Source organism: Solanum pennellii, chromosome 11, assembly GCF_001406875.1.
Source record: "Solanum pennellii chromosome 11, SPENNV200".
Lineage (NCBI taxonomy): Eukaryota > Viridiplantae > Streptophyta > Magnoliopsida > Solanales > Solanaceae > Solanum > Solanum pennellii.
Genome location: NC_028647.1, coordinates 56,429,275 through 56,441,809, shown reverse-complemented (window position 1 = coordinate 56,441,809; position 12,535 = coordinate 56,429,275). Strand labels below are relative to the sequence as shown.

The following is a 12,535-nucleotide window of genomic DNA, read 5'->3' as shown; positions in this document are numbered from 1 at the left end:
TGTGTCTCTCTCTCTCTCTCTCTCTCTCTCTATATATATATATATATATATATATATATATATATATATATATTTGTGATCATACTCCAATCTTAGGGCAAGAGTCATTGACACGTAAGCTGATAATGATGTATTCCGGAATTTCCCAATTTTGATACCCCTAATTTTTCTACTTTTTATTATTAGGGCCACGAGCCCACCACACGACTCCTACAATTGGACTAATGACAAACTCAACGTGTCACTCTCTCATCGGTTCAATTAAATCGTACTCTACTTGAAACTCCCATCAACCAACTTTCTATATATATCTTGTCAATGCTAATCTCAATCTTGAATATTTGAAAATTATCATGTTGCTAATTAATTTTTCTAAATTTTGAAATTATGATTCATCTTTATCTTTCTCTTCTGTTTCAAATGTTGTTTTTCCAAAGAAACAGTTCAAATTACTTTGTGCAACATTGATATTTCACTTACTGGTGTTGTGTTTGAGCCATTTGATGAAGTTAACAAAGATGAATTTATGGTTCCTATCACACTACAAACTTCACTTGCTCGACAGAGATTCGCGGACGAATGTGAATCTGCTATCAATGAGCAGATCAAGTAAGTTCTTCCCTTCGATCTTTTTGTGCTTTATCTATACATGTTATGTTAAGGTTGTTGGTGTTTGTTTAGTACTCCTTGCATTTTAATTTATTCGTTACAGTTTGACTAGAGACAGTTTATAGAAAATAAGAAAAAAAATCTTCAAATTTTGTGTATACAGTATGAAAAACATGATCATGTGCGCTTAGAGATATTATAATTAAAGAGTTACGAGTAGAGAAAATGATATGCTTAAACGCATGTTATATGAGATATAATAAGTAAGAATTACGAGTAGAGAAAATGATAGTTTTATTGTACTAAAAAGAGAAGTAAAACATATAATTGAACTAGTAAGAGTAAAATTGAAGTTAAATAAATAAATATGATCTTTTCACAATTTAAGATTTAGATGAGATGACACACAACATATCATGATACCTTAATCAAAAGGAATTTTTAGGTGTTCTGTCACATGAAAGAAAAGAATTAAATCGCACATGAATGGACGTGTTGAATGCATAGTTGAGTAAATAAAAGTTTTTTAAATCTTTAATAGCTTTTTAAGTTTTTAGATAAGATGACTAGCAGTAAATCCGAAACCCCTAACCCTGTTTCTTTTAGTACTCACATGGATGTATGTACTCTGTCTAAACAATGGAAATTAAATAGATCCAAAAGGGGTAGAGGAAAATCATGGGTATATATATATATGTATATAAGATTAACTTTTACACACCTATAGTGAAAAAGGTCTTATGAAAGATAAGTACGTGTAATTATTCATAGAAAGTGAGACTTGTAACCTAGAAAATAAGACATGTTATCTGCTATAACAAGTTAAAGTATAATGAAGGCGTAAAAGTATTTTCTCCACACATATATATAAGTTAATTGTTTTACTTATTGAGTTCATTATGTATTTGATTGCGGTGTGGAGTACAACGTTTCGTATGTGTACCACGCCATGTACACCTACTTTGACAGGGACAACGTAGCTCTAAAAGGCCTCGCAAAGTAATGACTAGAAAATCGTTAATCTCCATATTTTTTCAATGTTCATGTGTTAATAGAGAAATTTTGTATCAGATTCTTCAAGGAGTCAAGTGAAGAAAGGGAAAATACTGATAAGTTGATGCATTATCAGGTCACCTTGCACAATCATAAATTTTGAAAAGGACATTACTCTGTCTGTCTCAATTTATGTGACATATTTTCTGTTTTAGTCAAAAGGAGTGTTGCCTTTCTATAGTTGAAAATAATTTAGCTTTACAATTCCCTTTTTACTGTTAATTAAATTATTTGTAGTCATATAAACGGTCAGAAGTTTATTTATTTTTTGCTTCTTATGAATAACAGAACATCCGAGGAGGAAGAGTGAAGCTACACTCTATTATGATGCCTCCCTCTGAATTTGATCATGTTGATAAGGGACACGCGTTGTATGGGTAGTTTTCTTGCATTCTTTGACGAGCATAGTAACTTCTCGAGTCAACAATGTGCCCATATAGACACATTTGATAAAACTGAAACGATACAGAAAAGTTTATCATAACCCCATCATAAGAATGACGCACAAATCAAGAAATGATCCTGAAGAAACCTTACCCCTAAATCAAGATCCAGGTTCTTGATTATTTGCCTAAGAAAAGAATTAAGTAAAACCATATACTTTAACTAAAACCTTCCTATCTCAAGGAAGGAAAAACTAACTACGTTTTATTACTTTTTCTTAGTCAATTACAATTTTCGATTAACTCTAATCGAATTCTCCAAATTTACAAAAAGCCAAACCCACTTCTTGCAAACTTACTCACAAATCTCCTCTCTCCACAAGAAGCCAAACCCCATTTCTTGTTTACAATCACACAAGCTTACAATCTTACTAAGAACAAAGCTCACAAGTTAACAAAACACACAGAACTCACAAAAACGCTCTTTGCTGCCTCTCTCTTCGTCTCACCTCACTTTTTCTTCGATTGCAAAGAACTGCTCTCTTTGTCTTGAAATCTCTGTTTATATAGACTTTTGAACAAGAATTATTTCCTCTCTTTGAAGTTGATAATAATTCTTATTTCTATATCCTTCTTTGATATGAAAAAGATTTGTTTGCTCTTTATTTGTTATACGCAATACGCAACCTTTTCTTAAAAGGTCTTGTCTTCGTATAAAGTAGACAACCTTTTAAGAAAAGGTTTTGTCTTATTCATTTATGGAAATATACCATTATTATATTCATTTTTTTTCATAAATACATCTGTGCCTTAATAGTTGTCTTTCGCTTCTTTTTTAATAAACTCACAAGCTTATTTAATAAATGAACCTGGTTCATTAGTGAGCCAACACCTGATTTCTTAATATAAATGAACCTTTTTCATAATTGATGACATCAAAAGTATTTGTCATTATCAAAAGTAATTAACACAACTTCCATCAAATTCCCCCTTTTTGATGATGACAAATAATACTCATAATAACACCAGTTTTTAGAAACTGTTTCCCCCTTTTGACATATCAAAAAGCCCAATATAGAGCCAAAACATATCCACAATATTAAAATAGAAGGATACTACTATAAGATATCCACAAAAGCTATAACAGCAATACAACCAAGAGCCATTAATAATGTCTAAATATAGGACAGAAAAGCCATTAACTAAGGCCTAGAAAAAGCATGAAGTATATGATCAACACGAGCATTGTTATCAATTTGTTGTTGAATAAGTTGATCTTTTAATCTCCCAACTTCCCCCTGAGAAGCAGCCAATTGAGCCTGAAGAATAGTAACTTCATCTTTTAGTAACACATTTTGAGCTCGAGCCTCATTAAGCTCAGAAATAAGAGCATGACTAGACCAGCAGAGCGAAGAGGAACTTGATTAGCAGCAGCATCCAAAAGATTGCATTCACCAAGAGTAGTTTGAGTAAACATATCATATTTACTCAAAGATCGGCCATCCATCAAAGGTACCCCAAATTCTTTAAACACAGTAGTCAACAAGTTCCCATAAGATAATTGAAGAGGTTTCTTAGGATCCACTATTCTGACCATATGTTTAATTATAAGGGAAGGACAATTAATAGGATGCATCGTATCCAAAGCATAACCAAGACCCATATCTCTAAAGTTAGCTTCATGTCTCCTTTCTCCTCTTGGAATAATGCCTTTGTGAACTACTTCAGACACTAATTTGTGAAAAGGAGACATCTCGCCTTTCAGTACCTTTCGCGGTCGATCACTGACCCTCCCTTGTGTGAATTTTTAAGTTAATGCGCAATTATCATCTTTACCCCACTGATATTCCTCCAACCCTATGCAAGGAATACGAAATATTGCCTCTAATCTAGTTTGGTCAATAACTATATCTATGCCATGAACGGACGAACAAAGCACTGAATCATCAATCATTGTCAAATTTGCATAAAACTCAGCCACTTCTATGTCAAATATCATGTTATCAGAGTGAAGAAAAATGTCTACCCACCCCTGTACTACAAGTAGTGCCAACAATTTTTTGACTGCAGTACGATCCCTGATTTCTGGATGAATTGTTCGCCCTCTCAAGATTTTCTGTGATTTAAAATAAGTCTCCCTTCCCATGGCAAGAAATTTAATTTCGTTTTTGGTTAGGGTTTTAGAAGAGGGAGGTTTTGAAGAACGGGCAGATTCTAAAATGTCTTCATCAGACTCAGAAATAACAGGGGTGGAAGAAGAGCAAGCAGGTGACTTACCAGTACGACGGCGTTTGTTGGTAGATTCTGCCAACATCTCTAGATGGGCTTGACTTGCTTGTCGAGTTCGAGGAGTACGAATCGCCTTTCGTTTGACAGCAATATGCTTGCAAGGACGCCGAGGAACTGGTGTAGATGAAGGGGTTGTATGTATTTGAGGAGAGTTAGAGAAGGGCATAGTTTCCTGAGGGATGAAAGAGGGTTTAGGGATTTGGGGGTTTTCTGAGGGAATGGAGGAAGGAGATGGTGGGGAAGAAAATTGGGGGTGGTGGTCGGATATTGTTGATGGTGGTGGACTAGATTTCCTGTGAGTAGTTGTCGGAGTTTCCGATGTGAAGGTAGGTTCATCATCGGAGTAGTCGACGAGGAGGAGAGAGGAAGCCATTTTTTTGTGTGTGGGGAAGATAAAAGGTTTTATAGGGAATAGAAGGGTAATGATGATGAATTGGTACTTTGAACAGGCCTGAAAGGAATTTGAAACAACGGCAGTCACATCCAAACAAAAAGTTAAATAGGAGAACCAGGTTGAAAATATAAGAACCTGAGTCGGTGGTGAGTAGATTTTGGTTCTTTTAGTTCTGAAACACGAGTACCAAAGATAGACGATTTTTAAGGAATGGTTCTCGCCCAAGAGCCTTCGTAAAAATGTCAGCAATTTGATCCTCAGTAGCGCAGAATTTCATTATGATAAATCCTTTTTCAACATTGTCTCTCAGAAAGTGATGTCGAATGTCAATATGTTTAGTGCACTTGTGTTGGACCGGGTTCTTTGCCATATTAATAGCACTAGTGTTATCACACATAATAGGAATGCAGCCTGTCTTAATCCCAAAGTCTTCTAATTGTTGCTTTATCCATAATAATTGTGCACAACAAGATGCAGCTGCTACATATTCTGCCTCTGCAGTAGAGAGGGCAACTGAATTTTGTTTTCTAGTGGCCCATGAGACAAGACATGGTCCTAGAAAGTTTGCCATTCCAGATGTACTTTTTCGGTCAACTAAGTATCCGGCATAGTCAGCATCAGCAAATCCTACTAAATCAAATGAGTCTCCTAATGGGTACCATAGCACCAGGTTCACAGAACCTTTGACATATCTAAGTATTCTATTTACTGCATTTAGATGAGATTCTTTAGGACATGACTGAAATCGTGCACAAAGTCCAACACTAAACATAATGTCGGGTCTGCTTGCAGTTAGGTATAAGAGTGATCCGATCATACGTCTGTATTTTGTATCATTGACTGGAGAACCTGCTTCATCTTTATCTAACTTTGTTGTAGTGCCGATGGGAGTGTCAATTATCTTTGCTTCATTCATGTCAAATTTTTTCAGTAGTTCATGAATGTACTTCTATTGATGAATGGAAGTTCCTGTAGGAGACTGATCAATTTGAAGACCTAGGAAGAAATTTAGTTCTCCCATCATACTCATCTCAAATTCACTACTCATGAGTTTGGCGAACTCAATTCTATGTGACGGGTCAGTTCCACCAAATATGATGTCGTCGACATAATTTGTACAATGAGCATATCTGAACCTTGTTTTTTAAGAAAGAGTGTATTGTCTATTTTTCCACGGGAGTAACCATGTGTTAGAAGGAATGTGGATAGACGATCATACCATGCTCTTGGAGCTTGCTTTAGTCCGTACAATGCTTTTTCTAACTTGTAGACATGTTCAGGTTTATCTGGGTCCTCAAAACCAGGAGGTTGTTTCACGAACACTTCTTGTAGAAAACCATTCAAAAATGCACTTTTTACATCCATCTGATAGAGTTTGAATTCCATATGGGCTGCAAAAGCAATTAACATTCTTATAGCTTCCATTCTTGCCACTGGTGCAAAGGTTTCATCATAGTCGATTCCCTCTTCTTGGTTGTAACCTTGAACCACTAGTCGAGCTTTGTTCCTAGTTATCTGACCTTGGTCATCTAGTTTGTTTCTGAAGACCCATCGAGTACCTATGACAGTTCGATCATGTGGTCTGGGAACCAGGTTCCAGACTTTGCTTCTTTTAAACTGACTCAATTCTTCTTGCATAGCAATAATCCAGTCTGGATCTCCCAAGGCTTCTTTAATATTTTTTGGAACAACTAGAGATAGATACGCTGAGAAGGCACACATATTTCGTACTCTAGATCTGGTATGAATCCCAGATTCCAATGGTGTGAGAATGTTTTGAATGGGATGAGAACTTTGATGTTTCCAGCCATGAATCTTAGGATTTTGAGTTGATTCAGATGTTGGAGTATTTGATTTTCTCTCTCTGTTTCTGTTGGTATATTTTCAATTTATTGAGGATTTGTCTTATTTGTGGTATTATCCTCATCGGATTGTAAATCTTCGAATGGTTTTGGAGGATGTTCAACAGGACTATTCAATTCTTCTATTGTGCTTTCATCAAAAATAACATGCATACTTTCTTCCACTCGATTTGTTCTTTTGTTGAGTACTTTATATGCTTTGCTTTGTGTTGAATATCCTAAGAATATTCCTTCATCACTCTTGGCATCAAATTTTCCCAAATTATCCTTTCTATTATTGTGCACGTAACATATGCATCCAAATGGTCTAAGATGTTCTAAGCTAGGCTTTCTTCCTTTAAGTAGTTCATAAGGGGTTTTATTTTAAAAAGTCCTTATTGTACACCTGTTTATCATATAACAAGCAGTGTTTATGGCCTCTGCCCAATAGAATTATGGTAGTTTGCTTGCTATTAGCATGGTTCTAGCGATATCTTCAAGAGTTCTGTTTTTACGCTCAACTACACCATTTTGTTGTGGAGTTCTTGGTTCAGAAAAATTGTGATCAATTCCATTAGTACTGCAAAAATGTAAGAATTTTGAGTTTTCAAATTCTGAACCATGATCTGATCTTATGTTAATGACTTCTGTATTGAGTTTCTTCTGAACTAGTCTCACAAATATTTTAAATACTTCATAAGTTTCATCTTTTGTTGCCAAAAACATAGTCCAAGTAAACCTTGAGTAGTCATCAACTACTACAAGAATGTATCTTTTGCCTCTTCTAATTATCACACGCATTTGTCCACATAAGTCTATGTGAAGCATCTCTAGAGGTTTTGTAGTACTAACCATTCCCTTTGGTTTAAAAGATGATTTGGATTGTTTTCCTTTGACACATGCACCACAAAACTGTTCACTTTGCAGAATTTTGCTCGGCAATCCTCTAACCAGATCTTTTGATATTAGTTTATTAATTGTGGAGAGGCTAATATGTCCTAGCCTTTTGTGCCAGCGGGCAGAGTTTTCAGTGAGAGCACTGAGGCAAGTAAGTGAATTTTCCAACTTATTATTTCAATTGTGTATACATTCTTGTGTCTTTTTCCCAGAAGTACCAGTTCCTCAGTTGTTGAGTTTATCACTCTACATTCACCTGCAGTGAATACTACCTTGTTCCCTTTGTCGCACATTTGAGATATGCTTAGTAAGTTATGTTGAATCCCATTTACGTAGTATACATCATCGATGGCTTGTTTGAGATTGATTCCTACCTTTCCAATTCCTTGTATTTCCCCGATTTTTCCGTTTCCAAAGGCTACTTTTCCACCTTTAACTCGTTTCAATGAGAGAAAGTTATCTTGATTTCCTGTCATATGTCTTGAGCAGGCGCTATCCAAGTACCAGTGCTTTCCTTTTTCTCTCACTAAAGCCTGCAGTTTTATTCAGACCGAGTTAGTTTTGGTACCCAAATCCACTTAAGTGCCTGTTTGTGATTAAAGGGATGTATGAGAATTTTTCTAGCCCATCTAGAAAGAACTTTAGATGTAGAACCAGGTTCAGGATCAGTTTTCTTTTGACTTTTTCTTAGAAAGGAAAAATTTTTCTGATGAGCAATTTGTTTTTTGTCACATGCATGACTTTTATGTCCTGTCAAGCCACAGTTAGAGCATAGACAGTCTATGTTAGGATTTTTTGTTTCGGAAAAACCTATTCCATGTCTTGAACTAGATTGACTTTTATGGAGACTATCGAGAATTATGGAGGACCTGTTCCACCTCATACTGTTCTCTGCTTCCTGTTTAGTCGTGTTCAGTTTCTTTTGTAAAACTTGATTTTTTAAGAAGCTAGAGTTTAAATCTTTTTCTAATTCTACTTGTTTATTGAGCATGGAACAATTTTGTTGTTCTAGAGTCATGTTCTCTTCTCTTAGAGATGCGTAATCTTCCATTAGTAGTTCTTTTTCATGGCAGGTTGACTGATATGCCTTAATTACAGTTTCTAAAAGTGACTTTAGCTCTCTTTTAGTATAGATTTCCAAGTTTTCTTTAGAGAAAGTTGACCTAACCTGACTGTTTTGGTCTTCTTCTTCTTCCTCGAAATCTGAACCAGCCATTAGAGCATGAATTGTATCTTGTGCTTGACAAGTACTTTCTTTGTCTGCTTCTTCAGTTACTGCTACTAATGCAAGAAAGTCGTATTTGTCTTCTTGTTTTATTGCAAGTAGAGATTGATTCTCGATTTCTTCATCCTCAGATTCATCTTCAGATATGCCTCCCATTGCAGCGAGTGCCTTTTTTATGGATATGTCTGCCACTTGATTTGTCATTCTCCGGTTATTGGGAATATATCTGTCTTCTTTTACCTTTTCTGGGTTGTTTTTCTTGTATTTTAAGGCCCATAGTGGATAGAATTTTATAAAGTGGTCTGGACTACCACATTTATGACACAATTGTTCTCTTGAGTTTTCAACATTCTTCTGTGGACTCCTTTTTTTAAATGTTTGTCCCCTTTTTAACAATTGAGAGAATCTTTTGGCCATGAGTGCGATGTTTTCATCCTCAAAATCTTCAGAGGTGGTAGTTTTTAGAGCCAGATTCTTTTCTTTCCTTTTGCTACCAATCTCTCTTTCTTGATTTTTCTTCAGTTCTTAAGTTATGAGGTTTCCAATGAGCTCATCCATAGCAAGCTTATCTAAGTCACGTGCTTCAGTAATTTCTTCAACTTTACTTTCCCATGATTCAGGTAAGACGCTCAAGAGTTTTCTGACTGCCTTTCCGTTTGAAATTACTTCTCCTAGAGAGTAAATTTCATTGATGATAGCAGTGAATCTAGTGTGCATATCTTGAATAGTTTCTCCTTCCATCATTCTGAATAGTTCGTATTGTCTATTCAAATTGTCAATCTTTGATTTCTTAACCTGAGTTGTTCCTTCATGTGCAGTCTGCAAGGTTTCCCAGATTGACTTGGCATCTTGACAAGAAGAGATCCAGTTGTATTTGTCTGGTCCTATGCCACAAATTAGAATTTTCTTAGATTTTGCATTATTTTGAATTGCCAGTTTATCTGCGGCATCCCACTCCTTTCTCTCCTTTGGTACCATTGTTTCTCCATCAGGCCCCTTTTTCATAGGAATAGTAGGACCATCTAAGACTACACTCCAGAGATCAGGATTTTCTCCTATCAGATGATCCAACATGTGATTCTTCCACCATCCATACTATTTTGTATTGAACAGTGGGGGTCGAGTTTGAGAAGCTCCTTCTTGGGGGGGTAGGTGGTGCTGCCATTTACTTTTCAAGATGTTAATCTTTTAGTGAAAAGATCCTGCTCTGATATCAATTGAAAAAACCTTACCCCTAAATCAAGAACCAAGTTCTTGATTATTTGCCTATGAAAAGAGTTAATTAAAACAATATACTTTAACGAAAACCTTCCTATCTCAAGGAAAGAAAAACTCAACTACGTTTTATTACTTTTTCTTACTCAATTATAATTTTCGATTAACTCTAATCGAATTCTCCAAATTTATAAAAAGCCAAACCCACTTCTTGCAAACTTACTCACAGATCTCCTCTCTCCACAAGAAGCCAAACCCACTTCTTGTTTACAATCACACAAGCTTACAATCTTACTAAGAACAAAGATCACAAGTTAACAAAACACACAGAACTCACAAAAACGCTCTTTGCTGCCTCTCTCTTTGTCTCACCTCACTTTTTCTTCGATTGCAAAGAACTGCTCTCTTTGTCTTGAAATCTCTGTTTATATAGACTTTTGAACAAGAATTACTTTCTCTCTTTTTGAAGTTGATAATAATTCTTATTTCTGTATCCTTCTTTGATATGAAAAAGATTTGTTTGCTTTTTATTTGTTATACGCAATACGCAACCTTTTCTTAAAAGGTTTTGTCTTCGTATAAAGTAGACAACCTTTTAAGAAAAGGTTTTTTCTTATTTATTTATTAAAATATACCATTATTATATTCATTTTTTCCATAAAAACATCTGTGCCTTAATATTTGTCCTTCGCTTCTTTTTTAATAAACTCACAAGCTTGTTTAATAAATGAACTTGGTTCACAAGTGAGCCAACATCTGATTTCTTAATATAAATGAACCTGGTTCATAATTGATGACATCAAAAGTATTTGTCATTATCAAAAGTAATTAATACAACTTCCATCAGATCCAAATTTATAAAGTCAGTAATTTCCATCGTCGCATTGTGCATATTATTAACTCCATATGTTTGTGATATGCAGCAATGGGACTAGCATTGTCCTCGGAGAAGTTAATAAATGAGAAACTCCTGACCCTGCATAGCGTAAAAAACCTCTTCTTTTTCGTCTTTTTAGACACGATTTCAAGTGTCCAATTGCCTAAATGGCATCCTTTACTTATGCTTACACTTCAGTCTTGATGAACAACAGGTGGTTGATGACTCCGAAATGCAAGATTTTGTTGAACGCGAATTTCAGGCTGAGCAGGTAAATTTAATTGTTAACAATGAAGGATCATGTGCTTATTCTTACACATTATATATCATGCTACTTGTTATGGCAGGTTTAGGCTATTAAGAAAATTGCAGAATATGTAACTCAGCTAAGGAGGGTTGGAAAAGGACATGGTGTGATAAATACTCTCTAACTTACTGCTCCTCGTTTTAATTTGTTAGTCTTAGTTTTCTTTTCATCCCGTTTCAAGAATAATATTTTGTTAGGATTGAATCCACACACACTTGATGAATAAAGAACACAAGAACTTTAGAGAGAAAAAGATGAGAGATCTAGAGAGAGAAAGAGAGAAACCAATATTTCGTGGTAACACCCCGTGATTAAACTTCCACGGCGATGGGGCATATATATTGATAAATCAGAGTATTTTTTATTACAGAGAATAAACGGAGAAAAAATAGTACAGTTATATATATTAATCAGGCTCCACAACCTAACATGTTTTTCCCTTTTTGGCAATTTTTTAGATTCTACTTTCCACATGTCATGTTTAAGACCTCAATGTTAAAGAACGTTTTGGTACATTTCACTTATATCTTTGGTTTAAGAGTATAAGATTCAAAAATCTTTTTTTACTTTTTTAAACTTAGTGTCTAATTAAAACCAACAAACTGATTGAAACAAAGTGAGTGGTAACTAAATTCACACTGTTTTGGACTTAACTAAGTAATATCCCTGCCTAATATACTTTCTTTACTTACAAGAGTGTGGCACTTTGATCAGATGCTTTTACATTAATATGTATAGTGGTGCAGCTTGAAGGTCTCCCAGTTCTGGCTACTTTATCTTAAGATTATTAGGTTCTACTATGTTGTTGTCCTATAATGTAATATATATTTATGTTACTTCAAATTCAAGTCATGTATAGACTTGATCCTAGAAGAATAATATGGCAGCTTGCTTTCAAGAAATAAAAGTAGTTTGATGAGGATTTAAACCATTGCTCTCATCTAGCTAAATATGCTAGTTTATTTCTAAGTAGATGTAATCTTTACAAAAGGTGTTCCTAGTTGAAGAATGTAAGAGTCTCATATTGTTAGTAGGCTTGTACAATCCTTATTCATTTTACCTACCTTTTGGAGTGTGAGTTAGGTCTAAGACCTAATTTTACAGACCTCTCGACTACTTAATATATAAAGGGCCATCCATCAATGGGGTTGAAATCTCACTTCCATCTATCCCTAGTCATGATTTCGTTAACAGAACTAGGAAAATCAGCAAAAGAGTTAAAAACTTTGGGATTGATCAAGAACAACTTAAAGAAGTCGAATATTGATGATCAAAATGAGGATCCCAAATTGCAAGAGCAATAGGTCGTCTCACATGTAAAGGAAGGATCATGTACCCACAATTCAAAAGTTCCGTTCCACTTATGACTTATATATGACTCCACCTATTATGAGTAAAGATCTTATCATAGTCAATAAGAGCCCTCATCGTCCATCCAATGCACA

General features: G+C 35.1%; 1 protein-coding gene and 1 non-coding gene across 2 annotated transcripts; both read left to right on the top strand.

Annotated features, from left to right (window-relative positions):
* The first annotated feature begins 361 nt into the window (after positions 1 to 361).
* On the top strand, positions 362 to 11,219 carry LOC107003965 (ferritin, chloroplastic-like). The gene is made up of 4 exons (XM_027912871.1): positions 362 to 609; positions 10,830 to 10,891; positions 10,998 to 11,054; positions 11,131 to 11,219. The coding sequence occupies exons 1-4, from the start codon at positions 504 to 506 to the stop codon at positions 11,134 to 11,136; spliced, it is 231 nt and encodes a 76-aa protein (XP_027768672.1). The 5' UTR covers positions 362 to 503; the 3' UTR covers positions 11,137 to 11,219.
* LOC114074977 lies at positions 2,091 to 2,193 on the top strand. Its single transcript, XR_003575355.1, has one exon. It is a non-coding gene; the product is annotated as a U6 spliceosomal RNA (small nuclear RNA).
* Positions 11,220 to 12,535: the final 1,316 nt, after the last annotated feature.